The 20986-nt window shown below is 36.5% G+C and overlaps 1 protein-coding gene across 7 annotated transcripts in view; it reads left to right on the forward strand.

Moving 5' to 3' along the window:
* The window catches only part of HELZ (helicase with zinc finger), a 148365-nt gene that overhangs the window by 43087 nt on the left and 84292 nt on the right, over nt 1–20986 (forward strand). For all 7 annotated transcript variants that reach the window (XM_024760673.1, XM_024760672.1, XM_024760678.1 and 4 more), the window contains 6 exons: nt 996–1047; nt 2435–2510; nt 4574–4772; nt 5239–5346; nt 6404–6701; nt 13661–13928. In XM_024760673.1, coding sequence (XP_024616441.1) covers nt 996–1047; nt 2435–2510; nt 4574–4772; nt 5239–5346; nt 6404–6701; nt 13661–13928 — 1001 coding nt within the window. The remainder of the gene's footprint in view (nt 1–995; nt 1048–2434; nt 2511–4573; nt 4773–5238; nt 5347–6403; nt 6702–13660; nt 13929–20986) is intronic.

A 20986-nucleotide genomic window follows, 5' to 3' on the forward strand; every position in this document is an offset into this window, starting at 1 on the left:
AGACATGAGAGGCATTCTAGACCTGGTTGGGCAAAGATTTGGAGAATACTCGGAGCAGGACCGAGTCTGACTTTCAGGGTTTCAGCCTGGCTCTTTTGGGGGAGGATGAATCCATTCACTTGAGATAAGCAGCACTGAAGGAAGATGAGATTTGGGGTTAAAGTTGATGAATTTTATTTAAACATACTGTGTTTGAAGTGCATGGGTGGTCATCCATCCATCTACCCATCCCCCCATGCATCCAGATTTACTGAGCATTCATTATGTGCCGGATCCTCTGAGGCGCAGGAATGCAGAAAGGCAGTTGCAGGCTGTCGACAGTGGGTCTGTGCACGGCTGACAGTGACCCAGCATGTAAAATGCTATAGGATAGTTAAGCGGCACTTAACTATTCTCTAGCTGGCGCTCAGTTGAAATTGGGGGTGTGGAGCTTAGAGTAACGTTATAGCCAAAGGGGCAGATGGAGGTCTTACCTGCATTCAAGGGGTCGAGAAAGCCAGGAAGTCAGGGTGAGTGGGTCCCCAGCCATGGGCTCCACTGTGGGAGAAGGTCTCATCCTAGAGCAGCGAGGGGGACTCGGCCAGGATATGCTCCCAGGTCCTGAAGTGGTGGTGCTGCTGCACTTGATGCAGGAGAAGCTGGTCACACTGTGGGGTTAGCAGAGGAGGGTGCAGTCCGCACACGGACGGAAGGCGCTGCTCCGCGGGGTTCAGGGCTGGGGGTTGAGACTTCTCTTGCACCCAGGTAATTTTTATGTAGGGAAGGAATCTCTATCCGTTTCCTTAATGAGGACCACAGAAGTACTTCTTTTCCATACTTACATATGGAAACTAGAGCAAAGAGCAAAAAACACCGTTTGCATATTAATGTTTATTTAAAATTTCTAAATATTCAATCTAAAGCTTTTTAAAAAAATATTTAAAATTTCCAAGTTTAATTCAACATCAACTAGTTATTTCTTATTATAAAAATTTCTTTCATTTGAAAAATTGCAGACAGCAGCTGGTAATGTCCTCCCTGGATATCACGTGGAAGACTTAGAAGAGGGTAAGTACGAAACTGCATAACTTCTGGTAGCTGTGATTTTGAGCATTGCTTCTTTATTGATTATTGGGAGGAAATTTCTGAGTTAGATTACATGTTAGTGGAGGTACAGGAGAGAATATAAAGATATAATTTTAAGAAGTAGTGCGGATAGAAGCAGTTTGTTCACTAGCCCCTGTCATGGAGTTATAGAGTACGGAGATGGGAGGTAACCCCGGAAGTGACCTATTTTACCTTCTTTCCTCTGAACTTGAATGAACCCTGCTCTTAGCAATCTGTAGAGGGAGGTCTTTTCTCCTTTCTCTCTATCACAGGCTAGTACAGTTACTACTTTTTGGAAGTGCTGACCTGTAAGCTGAGTTGTTTCTGCCACAATGAAAGTCTGTGATTCTCCTCTTCTCCTGCCAGGGGAAGGTGAAGAGAGACTGGCATTCATTGAGCGTTTGCTAAATGATGTCTACCACGTAGTGGCTTTCACAGAAACGAGTACTGACTTCTTAGAGTCTTTCTTCATCTTTTTGACAGGTGATAAAACTGATGTTCATTAAGGTTCGGTAATTCTCCCAGTCACGCAGATAGGAAGGGGTGAAACGCAGCTTTAAGCTCAGCCGGGCAGAGTGTGTTTTGGGGGCGGGGGAGCACAGTGACTTGTGAGGGAGTAGAAAATGGCTGCAAGGTCCTGGGAAACTTACCGCTGCTCGCTCAGCCTCTAGAGCTCAGCCGTTCTCTCTGACGCTTTGTTTGCGTTGGCTTATTTGGAACCTTTTATCCACGTGCATTAAAACTCATTGTATTCAGAAGGAAACTAATGTTATTTTTTAGCTCTTATCTCAGAATTCACCTTTTTGAACTTTATTTCAATTATTAAAAAAAGATTACTTTATTCAGTGCCATGTGTCAGACAGACCCTAAGGAACGTGGATGGTAATGTGGAACTTCTTCTCACTCCATATGCAGTACTGGAATTTGTTTTACAAAATTTCCTTCCAGGATACCATAATTTTCTCATTCCTGAAATAGTTCCTAATAGAGACACGACTCATACTTAAGAAATGACAAGCATGCCAAACACATCTCCCCTTTAGATGCCAGGCAGGAGACTGCACTTGGAAGTATGTCTGCCAGTCGCTGGGGTAGAGTAAGGGTCGTTGATTTGTCTTAGCTGCTGTGTAACTGCTTCTTCAATGATTTCTAAGTTTCATATGGCTAAGTGATTTATAATTCGTTTGATTGGTAGATGGCTCTTTTGGTAGAGGCAAGCATGTCATGTTCTTTTTACATCATCTGAGATGATGTGTATGGAGGGTTTATAGTATTTCTTACACATTAAAATATCAGAATTATCAGCAAGCCTCAAATGATAAGACTATATATCCTGATTACTCTCTAGGATCTTGTAATGGTTGGCATTTCCGCCCACCACCTAGGGGAATCACAAGCAGCGAGGAATATACTTTGTGTAAAAGGTAACGTGAATTTTTTTTTTAAACCAATGACATGTCTTTATTCAAAGGATAGTTAATTTTCCTTCACTTTTTGAAAAGTAGTAATTCCGATTTAAAGAAGATAATATGTGAAGGAAGAAGCATAACAATTGAGTAGAACGGTTTATTTTCAATTTGAAACAGAAGCCAAAATGGTCATTATCATTAAACAATAAAAATCAAAACCATATTGATGATCCTTCTTTTAATTATAAACCACAGTGATCTAAATGGAGATTGTTAAGACTTCTGTAATACCAGTTGGATTAATATGACTCAATTTAATTGCTGATCTTGTTCATGTGAAATTTACCTAAATTATGGTGATTGAAGTTACCTTATTTAAACTGAAATGGAGCATAAAATAGATAAAGAAATCTTAAATTATTTTAATAACTTTTCTAAAAAAAAGAAAATCTATTATCACGTAATCTTATATAGAACTTATGAGTAATTTATATTTGAAGGGCTAACCTTTCAAAATTTAATAATTATATGTTAAGGTAGAAAGAATTATTAAAGTTACATTAAGAAAGGTTCTTTTTATAAGAACTAGAAACTATTGGTTTTTTAGATATAAGTTCTAATTACTCTAGCTTGCTTTTGATAATGAAGGAAGTTTGATATGCAGCTTTGATGATTGAATAGTCAAGAGGTCAGGTTTGATTTTATTGCCGAAATAAAGAAACTAGGTAGTAAATTTTTAAAATCCTGGTGGCATCAATGTTGTAGGAGAGGTAGAACGTGATCCTGTGCAAAGGAAGTATGAGAAAATTCATAGTCCAGATGAGACTATCAAACCTTCAATTTTTAGGGAAATAATTTAAAGCAAAGCAATAGAAAGACAAAGAAATATTTGGCTTATTGCGACATACTGAAGAGAAACAAATGCATGATTTTAAATGTGTCTTAAGCATAAGAGAACTTAATAAATAGCATAATTTAAGTTCAAGTACTTTATGTATCATCAAGAAAAGCTTTAAATACACTCGTCTTTTCAAGTAGGGTGAAACACTTGATAATGTACACTGTGCTGTGGTTCATTTTGTATTTCTTATTATTCATATTTTTCCAGTTGAAAAATTATCTATAACATAACATCGCTTTTATCCATTTGCTATTTATAGTTTGATTTTCACTTTTTCTCGCAGAAGGTCTTTTATTATTTTTTTGAATGTTTAAAAACTGGCTGGATCTATTATTTTATAGAGTATTTAAAACTTAAAAAAGTTACTGATCAAAGTCTTGCATTGTTACCTGTTTTGACCATTGAATTATCAGTTGAATTTTCTGAGTCATAAGAATTGAGAAATATTAACCCTATAGCCTCTAAAATGAACGTTTATGAATTTACCCGTTGAAGAATTTAATCTGACCATTGAATTAATTGTGATTCTTACATAAAACTTTTATTCTTTATTTAAAACTTCAAGCAAATTAATATAGTCCAATATTTTCAATGAAATATAGGCAATAGTAATGTAGAGAAGAGTGAAGGCATTACATTTGAAGGTGAAAAGTAGAAGCCTTGAAATGTTAATTCAGTGACATATTACTTTTTTTTTTTTTTTTCCAGAACAAAATTTCTAGTATGTGGAAAATTTTCTTTAGGTTGTATCATTTTGGGAAGTAGGGCATACCTGTGCTTGACGAACTAATCCACTTGATGTCAGTGTTGCTTTAGAAAAATTCTGCTCTAAGAGGAATTGTCTAACAGAGTTGTTATATCATGAAGGAAGCTACCTTTGCAATGCCAGTTTCTGTGGGTGGGGGGGCGGTTATGAATATGTTCTGCTTTGTCATCCCCTTATTCCAGAGAAAGAGGTCAGTGAACATGGGGGGGGGGGTTGCTGTTTTGAGTAACTGTTACAAATGTTTCCTAAACGTCTTCTTCCTCTTCGGTGCAAGACATGTGATAAATATGGCCTTTCAGGAGATGAAGTTTTGTTTTTGTTATTGGAGAGTCGGAGGGCAAATGCTGGAAGTTTATCTTTTAAATGGTCCAACAAAGTATATGATAAAACAGTCTTTCCTATTCTACTTAGATTTTTAGAGCAAGGAATCTGTAGGTATGGTGCCCAGTGTACTTCAGCACATTCCCAGGAAGAACTAGCAGAATGGCAGAAAAGATATGCTTCACGGTTGATAAAATTGAAACAGCAAAATGAGAATAAACAGCTCTCAGGCAGTTACATGGAAACCTTGATAGAAAAGTGGATGAATTCATTATCTCCTGAGAAAGTGGTGAGGAAAATACACTGCATTTTTTTGTTTGTTTGTTTTAAACAGTGCCCTTGTTTGAGTCTTGACTTTGTTTCGTGCTGTATCTTGGTTTATTTCCCTATCCTCTATATGAAACACTTGATTCTTGATAAAGTGTTTTTAGTAGCAAAAGTAGACCCATTTGCTAAAATAAAGAGCAGAACTAAACCATTTGTTTGGAGACTTTGCAGGTATTATATTAATTTGTCTTCATTCAGGGAGTTTTTATTGCCTTTTTTTTGTTGTTGTTGTTAGTTTTCTTATGTCTCTTATTTTAGCTTTATTATATTTTGTGCTTATAAAAATAACTGAAAATTAATGTATAAAATACCTTGCTTTGTAAACAGTCCCATCAGCATCTTTACCGTTAACATTTATTTACCATGCCAAAAGTGTTTGTTTGTGTTTTTAGGAATAAAACGTAACATTAGTTGCTCTCTGTTTTCAGCTTAGTGAATGTATAGAAGGAGTAAAGGTAGAGCATAATCCTGATCTGTCCGTTACTGTCAACACCAAAAAATCTCACCAGACATGGACCTTTGCTCTCACTTGTAAGGTATGAATTTTGTGATAGTTTAAGAATATAAATGTCTTTCAATTTTCATAAAGGCTTTTTGGACCTTTAAATCTGTGTGTTGAAAGAGCATTGAAAATGTTTTATTCTAAGTACATTTTTATGTAGGTTCTATATTGTGATAAAGCATATTTCTGTATTTTGATCATGAAGGGTACAGATTTTTCTTAGATTTTGAGATAAAAGCTTGGTAGATGTTTAGATACTTGCTTATTTATTTATTTGGTGAAGAGGTCTTCGACATGTTGTCTTCCAAACTTAAAACGTAGGATGGGGTTCACGGCTTGTAGTTAACTATTTAAAAATTGAATTGTTTAATCTGGTGGTTCTAAGATATTCAAACAATGAGTTTGTCTTTAATTTTGATTTAATGAAATCACAAATTCTGTAATAATGGGTTTTTAATATGAGACATTTTTCTGCAGTGCTTCCCATCCTGAATTATAATATTCAAAGTTTAAGAATGAAGCAACGTAAAATATTTCTGTGAATATATGCAGTGGAAAAGTTTTGTGTACTTTTTTGTGATGTTTCTTCCACTGTACCATCTGCATCTTGGGATGAAAAATCTGGGAACGTTTAGCTTTGGCCTTGAACCCAATTCAGTGTCTTCAGAGGTCACTGCTCTCCTATGAAGACTTCCTCCTTGAGGCTAGATAAAACTTTTTTAGGCCAAGGGTATGGAAAGTTGGAGGTGATGGTGATACAGGGTGAAAGCTTTTGCCACAGTGAAAGATGAATGTATCACAGAAAGAGCAGGGAGGCTAGTAATGTAGCGTAAATATATCATTTTTGAAACTGTCAGCCTTATTGAGGTATAATTGACATCATAAATATATCATTTTAACAACTGATTTTTTTTAACCATTCTGATTTTTTTTCTTAAATGGCTTATGAGTACAACTTGTATTTTTAACATAGTATCTTAGAAGCATGGGAAAGTAAAAGTCCCTTATGGCAGTATTTTCATTGAAGAGCCCAATTACAACTGGATTTTTCACCCCCTTGTACTCAACAAATTATTCTAACTTCCTTGTAGCCTGCAAGAATGCTGTACCGGGTAGCATTGCTTTACGATGCTCATCGCCCTCATTTTAGTATCGTTGCAATATCTGCCGGAGATAGTGCTACCCAGGTGTCACAAGAAGTCCCAGAAAACTGTCAAGAATGGATAGGAGGAAAGATGGCCCAAAATGGATTAGATCATTACGTGTATAAAGTCGGGATAGCATTTAACACAGAAATATTTGGAACATTTCGCCAAACCATAGTTTTCGACTTTGGATTGGAACCAGTACTCATGCAAAGAGTAATGATTGATGCAGCTTCTACAGAAGGTAAAATTTAGACTTTTTTCCCCTGATAACGATGTATTAAAAGGCACTATAACAGCCACATTAAAAGATATGTATTGGCCCCTAAATATACCATGGACAGGGAGGGAATAGTAAAGAAAAAGATCCGAAGTTTATTGACTCATTTACTGTGTAATGGGATTAGAATGGTTTGCATTATGCCCTGGTCACTTCATACAGTCATCAGGCAAAGCTTGCTTTGAGGTTCCCCAGACTTGTATAAGTAGATGATCAGGTCTCTTTTGGTCTACCAACTTCATTTGATGATTTTAGCACAGTTAAAACCTTTCAGTATTAGTTTGGGTAGAATATAATTTCAATGGTAATAGACACCTACAGTGTCTATTTCCATGTTCAACTGATGGTCCAATTAACTTTGCTGATAATTAGTATGTTATCTCTGAATGGAAAGTCCTAAAAATAAGCTTTCATAACTTGATTTTACTAGTATAAAAGAGACCAAAGTGCCTTTAATAGGATCTGCTTTCATGTTCTTGGGAAGAGGTCCCTGGTTTTAATATGCAGGCACCTGCAGAAGATGGTGAATTACTTTGTAAATTGTAATGTTACTGCCTAAATCTAAATTTTATGCCAAGATCCAACTGGATAAGGGAAGGGCATGTTAGCCTACATTTCTTTGGCTCTTGGTTGGATTTATAGGTGCTTTATTTTATTTCATGAGCACTAAATATTTATTTAACAAGCACTTCGTATAGCAGAGCTGTCTGAAACTTGCTATTATATTGGCTATAACTAAGCGTATTGTGGAGGATGTTTTTCATTCTGTCCACAGTGTCCCATTTATGAGAACCTAGAAGTTTTTTTCATGAGTAAATGCTAGGACTTTATTTTTTGGACATAACGAACAGGTGGAACTGGTTCTGTCCCCTTACCTTTAGCTGTGAGTAGGGTTGAAGCAACATTTGTACCAAATTTGAACAAGTAGGTGTTACCTTCTTGTATATGTGCTCATATTATTACCCATACTTCATTTTACCCATATTTCTCATTTACTTTGATCCCTTTTACCTGTTTTTATTCTGTTGTGTTCTGCTTTTGTCATCTTTTTACTACTCTTTGGAATAAAAATATGTTAATTCCCATAGCCAAACAGATACAGTAGTTGATGAAATAAAAATACTTGATTTATATTTACTAATAGAGCAGTTAGTTGGCAGACTTTTTTCTGTAAAGGGCCAGATAGTAAATATTTTAGGTGTTACAGGGCAGATGATCTCTATTCCAATTACTCAGCTCTGCATTATAGCGAGAAAGCTGCCATAGACAATATGTAAATGGATGGGTGTGACTGTTCCAATAAAACTTTATTTTCAGAAACAGCGCAGGCTGGATTTCTCTTGAATGCAGTGGTTTGTTTACTATTACGCCATTACGTTGCTTTTAGAGACTAGAACTTAAGAACTACTGGATTGCACCCTTCTTAAATCATAAGGAGATTTAAAATCATAGAGATACTGACATGCATCTCCTACTCTCAAATATAATTCTAAAAGGATGTTCTTGGCTTACATGTGGGTTGTACTTTAAAAGTTTGCTTTTAGATTGTGGCTTTTAACTCATGACTCATTTCCCATAAAAATAAGTTTGTAACTGTTGTCAAAAATCTGTACTAGTTAATAAAAGCCTATTTAATTAATAGTATAAAATATTAAATATCTGCAATAAAAAGAGAAAATGAGGAGGATTTCAGGGCACCCTCATGGGCTTGAGAGATTGAGGGTGCTTTGGCTACTTTTGCCCCAGCTATGTGCTACTTTTCTAGTTGGAGAAACAGAGCAGTGGACAGACTTCAGAGTTAAATTGAACTGGATTCAAATCCTGATTTTCTACTTAATTCCTGTATGACCCTGGGCAGAGAACTTAACATCTCTGAGCTTCATGTGGAAACTTCTGGTAAATGGGGCTAGTAATATCTGTCATAGAGGATTATCGTGAGAACTGGAACTAAACCTTGCACAGCATCTGGCACATAGCAGGCATTCAGTAGATAGTAGCTGCTGATGTTATCATTAGCCATCATTAGGATAATTTCCGGTTTGCAAACAGAAAGAAAAAAGGAAGAGAGAAGGGTTTTTTGTTTTGTTTTGTTTTTGTGTTTTTGTTTTTCTAGTGAGGACCAAGACTAGGGTGCAGCCAAGGGACTGAAAAGCAGAGATGAAGACCCAAGTTATTGAGGTAACAGCACTTAGAGATCTTGGCAAGAGAAGTTGTCCCAAGATGAATGATGTTTTGAGACTGGTAACTGGAAGAAATAAAGAGTCTCATTTCTGATGTTTCTGATATATCAGTTTGAAAATATAGTAAAATTTATATTCGATTCAGATATGGTAGTGGGAATTAATACAGACAGGGATGTTCTCCCATTTGGGACCAATACTATATACCCTCCCCCCTTTCTATAATACTATATCCTTTTTCTTAGTGACCTTTTTACAGTTTGATATCTTTGCCTATTTTCCTTTAAACAAGGTCTTACTTCTAATTATGTTATGGAAAATTATTGAATAAAATCAAGCATTTTCTTGAACTAATTTGGAAACATTAAAACAATTTCACATAGTGAAATTTGTTTTTCAAGGACATAGGAAAAACAAATATTACAAGAGAACAATATAAAATCTACAAAATGTATTTTCTGATAAGATATATTTTTTTTTTTTGATAAGATATTTTGAACATTATAAAGAGAAAAACTTAAATCTAGGTTTAGGCAAGCTAGATGACATTTGATTGGCTTTTTTGGTCATTAAATTAGCTGACCTGTTGTGCTCTTTTTTAGTTCTGTCTTTGATATTTTTACTACTCTTACAATTGATGTAGTTTTTTTCATCCTTTTTTCCTTGTTGGTGAGGTTCAGGTACAGAAAAAGGCACTATATGAACTAAAAAAAATTTTGGGGGGATTAAAGATGTGCTTCTCACAAATTTGTGGCAAAGGACATTTACAAAAGAAGGAAGTTAGTGAGTTTCCCCCTTGCTTAGAACACAAACTGCATTATACACTTTATACCTCAATTTGAGTCATAGAAGATTTTTGCTTGACAAAACTGATCTGGAATTCTGCTTTGAATATCTGGAAGCTACATGTTGGAAATTAGTTCTTATATTTAAATTTGAAAACGGTATTTATTACACATTACTTTTAGTCTAGCAGTGTATGTTAAAATTAACATTAAAAGTTAGTACGTCTTAAAAATTATCTCTGGCTGTCAAAGTTGTTGGTAAATTAAGGACATGTTTATATATATAAATACGTAATGTTTACTATTACGGGGTCAGAAAATTAATAGAAAAATTGATTTAAAAAATAGGGGCTTCCCTGGCAGTCCAGTGGTTAAGACTCCACGCTTCCAATGCAGGGGGCACGGGTTCAATCCCTGGTTGGGGGAACTAAGATCCCATATACTGCATGGCGTGGCCAAAAAGAAAAAAAACAGAACAAACAAACAAACAAAAACTAGTATATTTGTCAATAAAAGATAAATGTAACTGAGTAGAAGCATGTAAAAAGTGTGAGGTACTCCTATGTTGTTACTCCACTGTTTTAACTTTTTATTAGCCTTATTAAGAGAACAGACAACATGGATAAGCTAAGAGATGTTCATCTTACGTCTGAGTAGCTCTTTTAGTGAAAGGAACAATGTTGAAATAGATAGCTGAAGTCGTAGTTTGGGTTTCCTTTGGGATTTTGTTTTATTGTTGATTTGGGCTGTCAAGATTTGTAAAGCCACAGACCAAAATGTTTCCTAAGGAAGAGTGTTGTATCCAATTTTGGAATTAGGAATCATTTCGTCTCATTCTCTTTAAGTCCTAGATAAATATACCTGTTTTTAATAAATCCCACATTTGAAACGCATTTACTGCATGCTTCTTGTGTGTCAGCCTTTGTGCTGGGTATGTAGGACACTGCATGTTTTTCTCCTAACTTCTTATCCACGGTCCAGGGTTTGTTAAGGATAATTTTCAAGTCTGCTGTACTACATACTTCAAGATAAAACAAACCAACCCTTTGGATGCTTTATTAGAATAGTAACTATGTGGCTGAAATGAGAGCATTTGCTATTCACAGTAATCAGAAGGGTGAGGGAAGTTGGGAAGCGAATCTTGTGTCAGACTAGTTATTGCAACCTTGGATTCTATTTTTGATAGTAACAGTTCTTCCCGTACGTTATCTTCAGGAAATTATGTTCTAATTATCAGGTACGTTCTAATTATCTTTAACTTTTTCTTATGGATTTCTCTTAAAATACATGTGTAGCTTCTCCCTATCATATCTCAGGGTAACACATTCCGTAGGTTTATAATTTGTCAGGGTTTCAGATTTATTATTATAGGAATTGGTTAATAAGTCAGTGTTAAACTCTCCCTAAGTGATTTTATGCATATTGATTCTAAGCTGTTCACTTTTCATCTTTCCAGAATTTTTTTTTTTTTTAATTTTAGCCTAGTTTAGACTGAGGAAGAGTGCTTTCTTACCATGGATGGACTGGCTCAGGCTGCCCTGAGCAGTGTTCACGTCTGGGTTGCATGTTAGCTGGTGCATGTGCTGCATGGGGGGCGAGATGAGCCCCAGGACTAGGGTGTCCAGTGTCCCCCTGGGGGAGCCCCAGCTTCCTCCTTTGTTTAAAGAGGAGCTCTTAAGACCTAATGACCTTTAAGCACTGTAAGTAGGTGGGTAATTAAACAGGTTTAATAAGAAGCTTTTTACAACTGAGAGGATTGGAGGCAGAAGTTTGTCTCAAGTTGAACATGAGCAGGGAAAGAGAAGTGGTTTTTGCAGAAGATACCCTCAGTATTCACTGGCCCCAGTCCATCTCGGACGCCTGAGTTAATGGCCAAGGTCAGTGGTTTGTAGACTTTTTGATGCCGGCACATATGGATTTTCCCAAGATTCTTCTCCCTGCTCCCCTAGCTCTCCCCTCTCCTATATTGTATTTATAGTTATTAAAAAGATGGAATAAAATTTAACATTGTTTCGGAATTGTTTTGAAATTGTTGTGCTACCAGCTGAAGACATTCATTTTAAGAACTTCATAAAATCAGGGTGGGAATCATGGTAGTAAATAGGTAAAATGAGAAAAACAAATACTATTTCTCATGCCACTTTTCCCAAAAAGCCTGAATACTTTTAGCCCAGAGTAGAATGATTTTCTGCAAAATTTGCTTTGTATATTAAATAGGTGATCAAAAAGCTTTTTTAAAGGAAAGCTGTACCATTTTAAGTTTGTTATTATCCCAGTTACTTAAATGGCAGTTAGGAATAGCTAGTGACTTTTTAAAGAATGTGAATATAATATTGATGTAGGTATAGTCTGAATCAGTTTCTTATTTAAAATAAAATTATGAAATATAATTTCCCTATGCCCAAAGAATAGACATCCTTTTATTACCTATTAAATAAATTCTTCAATACTGCAGAGAGTTTAGTGTTTTTTTTTTTCTGAAGAGCTGGTTATTTGGTTTCTGTACCATTAGTATTTCTCCTTTTGACTTTTGAATTAAGGGAAGAAAATTATGTACATCCTTGCTATTTTGTTAATAGTATCTGATCTTTAGTGATGGTATAATCTGTTTTAGGAGTGTTGGCGTTTGTATAATTTAAATATTTTTTATAGCTATGATCTAATGAAAGGATAGGAAGGGCCCGATTTTAGAGTGATTTAGGAACAAAATGTGGTTAGTTTATGAAACTTCTCGTGAGGCTATTGCAAAAACAGACCATCATTATCTCATCCAGAGGATTTTAAAAATGCAAAATTTTAACAAGAAGACCGTCTTTATATATTGATGGTTATAGTTGTGTTTATATTGCCATTTGATGAATAATAAAATTGGCATGTAAAAATGCCTTTTCAAGGAACAAAGATTAGAAATTAGGATTTGTACATTTTGATCTTTATTATGATACTAGGATAAACTATTTTCTAATATTGAGAAATTTCTCTTGGTGGATGACTATACTTACATGTTTATAATTTATATATAACATTTAAATATAGCAAAATCTGTCACTAAGCAAGACAAGACAATTATACAATCTGCTCTCATTTCAAAGATAGCACAGGATAACTTGTCTTTGCGCTTTGGAGACTGATCTCTGTTTAAACTTTTTATTATTTCTTCCTAAAATTTTAACTTGAGTTGTAAAACCATCTTTCCAATTAGATTATATTAAAACTGGATCTTGGCCTAATGAGTTAGTTAAGCAAATTTTTTTTCCCCTTTTGGTCAACTTTAGTATTTATAGGTGTATGTATGTTCCACCCACAATAGAAAACTAAAATGCACTGTGGATAGAGTGAGGCTACCCAATGCTCAGGATTTACGTTACGATGTATTTCACCCGGTGCTGGTATTCTGCTGCATTTTTTTTCCAGAGCTGTGAAAACTTGATCAGTTGTTCATTTTGACATTGTGCTCTACTTACCATGCAATTTAACTGAGGCTAAACTGGATTTTTCTGAAATGGCATTTGAATAGTACATTTTATCACTTTTAATGTCGAATTTAATGTGGGGAAAAAACGCAAAAGGTTTTTGTTTCTCTAGTAGGAAGAGAAAAGAGATTTTGTCTTATGAGAAATTTACCATACTTTCTTCCTGCAGATCAGATTTCTCTTGACTAAAGGTTTAAGTTCTAAATGTTAATCTATATTTTTTAAATGTTAATAACTATTTCTGGTATGTCCTAGCCTGAGGTCCAAAAAAATATTTTTTACATGAATTCCTATTTATGTTATTTTGTTAACCTAGACAAAAACATATTTCTCACATGGGGAAAACACTCTGTCAATTGGGGTTTTATATTGTTTCATTTTTAAGAACTTTAGCATACAAAATTTTCTTACCAAAATGCACAGTGTATTATTTGAGAATTTTAATGTTGTGTTCCTTTATAAATGTGTTTTTTGTTTCCATTTAGATCTTGAGTACCTGATGCATGCAAAACAGCAGCTAGTAACCACGGCTAAGCGTTGGGATTCTTCTTCTAAGACTATTATAGATTTTGAACCTAATGAAACTACTGATTTGGAGAAGAGCCTTCTTATCAGATACCAAATTCCTCTCTCTGCTGACCAGCTATTTACCCAGTCCGTTTTAGACAAATCATTGACCAAGACCAACTATCAGTCACGGTTGCATGACCTCCTTTATATTGAGGAGATAGCCCAGTATAAGGAAGTCAGCAAGTAAGTTACTTTAGAAACACTTTTCTTTTCTTTCTTTCTTTTTTAAAATCTCCCCTTTGGATAGTATTTTTCATGTTTAAAATACGGAGAGGTGCCTAAGCACAGCCAGGTGGTGAAACGGTTGTTATTCAGTAGCTGTTATCCAGGATTGGTATATGAGCTTAAGGGAAGAGCTGTGCTCACCTTGGCATCCCTGGTGTACGGTGCCTTGCTGCCGCATGCTGGGAGTATAAACGCATGGTCCCTGCTCCTCAGGAGGTCTCTGTCAGTGGGAGGGCAAACACTCAATGATTATTTGTCGAATAAATGTTCAAAAACTGAAGGAGACCACATATTTTGAAAAATAATCATGAAAGTAGTATTGAGGGAATTCATACTGGTTTCTTACATTTTAATTATAAGGATTGGACTATACAGGAACACCTCAGAGATAGTGTGGGTTTGGTTCCAGACCACCACGATAAAGCAAATATTGCAGTAAAGCAAGTCACATGAATTTGTTGATTTCCCAGTACATATAAGAGTTAGTTTTACACTGTTCTGTAGGCTATTAAGTGAAATATCAGGATGTCTAAAGAAAAAGGTACATACCTTAATTAAAAAATACTTTATTGCTAAAAAATGCCAACCATCATCTGGCCTTCAGCAAGTCATAATCTTTTTGCCGGTGGAGGGTCTTGCCTCAGTGTTGCTGGCTGCTGACTGATCAGGGTGGTTCGTGGTTGCTGAAGGTTGGGGTGGCTGCCTTATTTTAATTTCTTAAAATTGCTGCATCGATTGACTCTTCATGAACAGTTTCTCTGTAGCAGCAACACTGTTTGATGGCATTTTATCCACAGTTAGAACTTCTTCCAAATTGGAGTCAATCCTCTCAAACCCTGCCACTGCTTTATCATCTAAGTTTATGTCATATTCTAAATCCTTTGTTATCTCAACAGTCTTCACAGCCTCTTCACCAGGAGTAGATTCCACTCTCTTTGCTCATCTATAAGAGGGAACTCCTCATCTGTTAGCTTTTTATCACGAGATTGCAGTAATTCAGTCCCATCTTCAGGCTCCACTTCTAATTCTAGTTCTCTTGCTGTTTCCACCACATCTGCAGTTTCTTCCTCCACTGAAGTCTTGAACCCCTCAAAGTCATCCACGAGGGTTGGAATCAGCTTCTTTTATTAAACTATGGTTAATGTTGATATTCTGACCTCTTCCCATGAATTACAAATGTTTTTAATGGCGTCTAGAATGGCAGATCCTTTCTAGAAGGTGTTCAATTGGCTTTGCCCAGATCCATCAGAGGAATCACTGTCTGTAGCAGCCATAGCCTATGAAATATATTCCTTAAATAACAAGACTTGCTAGTCGAAATTACTCCTTGATCCATGGGCTTTAGAATGGATGTTGTGTTATCAGGCATGAAAACAACATTAATCTTGTTGTTCCTCTCCATCAGAGCTCTTGGGTAACCAGGTGCATGGATAGGAGTAGTATTTTGAAAGGAATCTTTTTTCTGAGCAGTAGGTCTCAACAGGGGACTTAAAATATTCAGTTAACCATGTTGTAAACAGATGTGCTGTCATCCAGGCTTTGTTGTTCCATTTATAGGGCACAGGTGGAGTAGATTTAACATATTTCTTAAGGGCCCTAGGATTTTTGGAATCGTAAGTGAACATTGGCTTCAACTTAAAGTCACCAGCTGCATTAGCCCGTAATGAGAGTCAGCCTGCCCTTTGAAGCTCTGAAGCCAGGCAGTGACTTCCCGTCTCTAAAGTCCTCGGTAGAGTCTTCTTCCAACAGAAGGCTGTTTCATCTATACTGAGAATCTGCCGTTTAGTGTAGCCACCTTCATTAAGTATCTTAGCTAGATCTTCTGGACAACTTGTTAAAGCTTTTTGCATCAGCATTTGCTGCTTCACCTTGCACTTCTACTTGTATTATGGAGATGGCTTCTTTTTTAAACCTCGTGAACCAACCTCTGCTAAGCTTCAAGCTTTTCTTCTGTAGCTTCTTCACCTCTCTCAACCTTCATAGAATTAAAGAGAGTTGGGGCTTGTTCTGGATTAGGGTTTGGTTTGAGGGAATGTTGTGGCTGGTTTGATCTATCCAAACCACTAAAACTTTCTCCATATCAGCAGTAAAGCTGTTTTTCTTTCTTACTATTTGTGTGTTCATTGAAGTACAACTTCTAATTTCCTTCAAGAACTTTTCCTTCACAGTCACAACTTGGCTATAACTGGTACACGAGGCCTAGCTTTTGGCCTGCCTCAGCTTTTGACATGCCTTCCTCACTAAGCTTGATCATTTCTGGCTTTTGATTTAAAGTGAGAGACATGTGACTCTTTCTTTCACTTGAACACTTAGAGGTCATTATAGGGTTATTAATTGGCCTAATTTCATTACTCTTGTGTCTCAGGGAATAGGGGGCCTGAGGAGAGGGAGAGAGATGGGGCAACGGCCAGTTGGTGGAGCAATCAGAACACACACAGTTGTTTGCTGTCTTGCACGGTTGCGTTTTGTGGCATCGCAAAACAGTTAAAATGGTAACGTAAAAGATCACCATAACACATATAATAATAATGGAAAAGTTTGAAATATTGTGAGAACTACCAGAATGTGACACAGAGACATGAAGTGAACAAATGTTGTTGGAAAAATGGCACCTATAGCCTTGCTTGACTTAGGGTTGCCATAAACCTTCAATTCGTAAAAAACGCAGTATCTGCAAAGGACAATGAAGTGCAGTAAAACAAGGTAGACCTGTACTTTTACGTGGTCACCTTAGAATTTCTCTTTTTGAAAATGGATTGAATGAAACCTCTCAAGATTAGAAAAAATGTATTTTGGCTTGAGGCTGAATTTGATAATCAGGTTTATCTTTTTATTTTTTAAAGAAAGATGATTTTTTTTCAAAGCAGTCCAGATATTAAGAGTTCTTTTTATGTTAAGTTTTAGTATGAGATGTGTGGAGATGGTAAGAATAATACTGCATTTCATTTAAGTTTTAGAATATGCTTCTGAGTTCTTTCAAGATTTATTTTCAACTTCTCTTGTCCTCAGCTACATGGTGCTGTGCACTCCATAATGATTCCACCTTGCGGTGAAATCGATTTCATTCTAAGATCCACATTTTCAGAAGAAATTGGCTCCGGCTGAAGCTCTCGTGTGCATGTGCGTCAGAGTGTGTCGTGGCCTGCAGGCCTGGGGCACTGTGGCCGCCCAGCACCGACGCTGGCAGGACAAGCCCGATATGCGGGTGCTCATTTCATCATTGCCGTGGCTGAGGCCTCTGTTGATTCAGCCTTGGTTCTGCGGCTCTGCCTCAATAGACCCAGCTGCTTTTTGGCTTATTACCTTGGTTGACTTTTGTTGTCGTTCATTTAGTCAGAAATTGCATGAAGGGAAACTCACTATATATAGCTTTGAAGTGTTTTTAAAGTTACACTCGAGGTATAACTATTTCTAACATAGATGGAGCCATATTTCTTTTAGCTGGAAGTATGGTTTTAAATCAGCTGGAAACTTTCATGGGCTACTATTCTGCCATTTCCAAAAATGTTAGGAATCCTGTAAGCTTTCAGGTTGATCTTAAAATGTGGCATGGAACCATGGAAAGATGGTTTTTCTTTTTAAGACATATCTTTGTTAATTATAGGATATATTTTGTATTTTAGGTATTTCTGAGTTACTAAATCTCAAAAATACATATTATTTTAATATTTAAGAACGCTTACTAATGTCTTTTTAGTTTCAGCCTGTTAATCTTTTAGAAAAATTAAATATTAGTAGCTGTAACTTTGAGAAGGTCTCTAATGTCTGCATCTTGAACATATGGTGACTCTTCTGTGGGAAAAGCTGTATTTCTTAGTTCTAGTGTCTCTGCCTCAAGAGTTTTGTTGCAAGGCACAACTCAATGTCATAAAAGAATTCTCTTATTGCTTTAAAACTGTGAGATTAATTTTTCATGCCTACTAAATTGTGATCAAGTGTTTTGGGATGGTAGATTCTAAAACAGATGTAACAGTAAAACTTTAATATATTACCCAAGTTAGTTGAGAAAACATTATAGGATTACAAGAATTTGTTAGGGAATAATATGAAGTAGGTGAAATGGGAATATGGTGCCTGGAAAAAAAATCAGATTATTACAAGCATGTAAAATTAATTCAATAAACAGAATTTATTGAGTATTCGAAGTGTTAGGTTCTAGGCTGGTCATTGCTGATTCTGAGGTAAACAAGTTACGTTTCGTTTCCCCAGAGCTTGAATGACATATCTAAGTCAGCTTTCTGGACCAGGTGGCATTTAAGCTGAATTATGAAAACAGGTAGAATTGTCAGGTGAAGAAATAGGACAAAGGTATCTAGTTTGAAGAAACAGGATAGGAGAATAAGAGCATAGAGTTGTGGGGGAAGCTGCAAGTCGGTCATCGTAATTTTAATGGAAGGGACGTGTGTGGTGGGGTGGTGAGATAGAAAGCTGTTTACACTTTACCCTCGGAGCTGCCTATCATCAGACTCGCATTTTACAGAGACCCTCTAGTGGTGGCTTGGAGAATAGATCTGAAGCAAGACATCATGGTAGGAGTTTGTTACAGTAATTCAAGTTAGAAATGTTGAGATGCAGATAATTTAGGAAGAAGAGGAACTAACAGGGCTTGGTGATTGTATGATGGGGAATGAAGGTTGGTGAGAGAGACAAGGTCAAGGATAACTTGGTTTCTGGCTGGGACAACTAGGTGGATAGTGCCATTACCTAAGCTGTCTAATACATGGGAGGATTGGTTTGGGGTGGTACGTGGGGAAGTCACATGGTGATTCTCTTTTGCTTGTACTGAATTTGCAGAGCATGTAATCCAAAGTGCGTATCTGGCAGTTAGGTTTACAGCCCAGAGCTGAGAGATCTAGGAGAGGGCGTCCTCGTCTTGTGAGAGCTGGCAGGGTAAGGAGAGAGCAGGGTGGTTGCTTAGAAGGGGGTTGGTGCTTGGATGGAAGACGGAGGAGCAGCCAGAAAAGCAGGAGGAGAACTAGGAGAGGATGACTGTACAGAAGCCAGTGGAAGAGGGAGTTTAAAGGAAACGGAAAGTGGTCGCAAAGTAATAATAACTTTACAAAAGATCAGAAAGCTGGACATCAAGTTTAGCAACAGAGAGGTCACTTGTGAATTGAGAGTGGACTGCAGGGAATCTCTTTGCTCTGAAAAGGTTGTTAATGATCACACATCAGTTATATGGATGATAAAAGCAAAGTAGAAATTTAACTTCGAAAAAACATGAAAAACCTAAGGGTTCCTGTTCTTCTGTAAAGCATGTATTTTATTTTTTTTAAAAAAGGAAGGTGAACATAGACTATATGTAAACTGGGGAGGGTGGTATACTTTTGTTTCATTTTATGACTTATTTTTATATGAATCCTTAGTGCACATTCCAGTCTTGAAAGAATCAAACATAAGTAGATAACATACAATCTGTGTTTCTTTAAATTATATTGTACTTTTCTAGTTTGGATCTAGTGAAATATGGATAGAGAATGAGAGAAATATAACATGATTTTTTAAAATTCCATATGTGTATATATATATATATATATATATATGATACACAGAGCAAGTACTCCTGGAATTCATTTGATCCTCATAGAAAGCCATGTTATTAGATATTAAATTTATATTTATAATAAAGTATATTTTTACATATCTTTTTGGAGCCTTAAGTATTCTAAGTGTTTTTTAAATATTTATTTATTTTGGGCTGCGTTGGGTCTTTGTTGCTGTGCGTGGGCTTTCTCTAGTTGCGGTGAGCAGAGGCCACTCCTCGTTGCGGTGTGTGGGCTTCTCACTGCAGTGGCTTCTCATGTTGCAGAGCACGGGCTCTAGGCGCACGGGCTTCAGTAGTTGTGGCACACGGGCTTAGTTGCTCCATGGCATGTGGGATCTTCCCGGACTAGGGCTGGAACCCATGTCCCCTGCATTGGCAGGCGGATTCTTAACCACTGTGCCACCAGGGAAGCCCTTAAGTGTACTTTAAAATAACTAATGGAGCTTATAAACGCTATGAATTGTTACGTGCATAAATAGCTGTTCAGATGTATTATTTTCCTTAAGTGTTTTCTTATTTCTGTTAAAATATTTCTCTAGTTTTACAGTTTTCTAACTTTAAAGTATATAAATGGAAACTCAAAATTTGAATATAATGTTTTAATTAGAATTGGTTTCCTAATATTGTAAGCAGTACAAATGTTTGTGTTACAGAAGTGCATAATGTTTTAGAAAAGGTTTTTTTTTCTTTTTCCTTAAGAATTTATAAGACATTCTTGACATCACGTCAAGAAAATTCAGAAAATTTCAGAAAATCACAAGAAAATTCAGTAGTACCATTAAAAAGTAGCCTTTTCCACAAATGGGTATATAGATTATAAAACAGTTTTTTCATTCAAATTTTTTAAACCTTATTAAGAAAAAGGAGACAGGGCTTCCCTGGTGGCGCAGTGGTTGAGAGTCCGCCTGCCGATGCAGGGGACACGGGTTCGTGCCCCGGTCCAGGAAGATCCCACATGCCGCGGAGCGGCTGGGCCCGTGAGCCATGGCCACTGAGCCTGCGTGTCCGGAGCCTGTGCTCCGCAACGGGAGAGGCCACAACAGTGAGAGGCCCACATACTGCAAAAAAAAAAGAAAAAGGAGACAGTCTTCCCATTGTTACCACTTTGTCTTCTCTCTCACAGCACCATTTCAGAGTGGCAAAGGAGAAGAGCTATTAATTAATTTAAATCTTTCTTTCACTTCATCTTTCTTGACTGTGTGAATTAATCTTGATTCTCTGTGCTTCTTGCACACACATGTTCTCTTTCATGCTCACATGTGCTCATCGAAGTGGGAGTGAGTGTACCAGCCATTGTCTAATAAGATAGCCTTTAACTTTTCTTTCCATAATTTGGGCATGAGACCTGCCTTGATGTAGCCATGAATAAAAATGTATTCTGGATGTTATTCGTCAGCGGTATTGGAAGAGAAATTTTATGGTTAGAATCTTGGTAAGATCTACTTGGAAAGCAGCAGTTTAATAAAAGTCT

Source organism: Neophocaena asiaeorientalis, unplaced genomic scaffold (genome assembly GCF_003031525.2).
Source record: "Neophocaena asiaeorientalis asiaeorientalis breed wild unplaced genomic scaffold, Neophocaena_asiaeorientalis_V1.1 scaffold30, whole genome shotgun sequence".
NCBI classification, from domain to species: domain Eukaryota; kingdom Metazoa; phylum Chordata; class Mammalia; order Artiodactyla; family Phocoenidae; genus Neophocaena; species Neophocaena asiaeorientalis.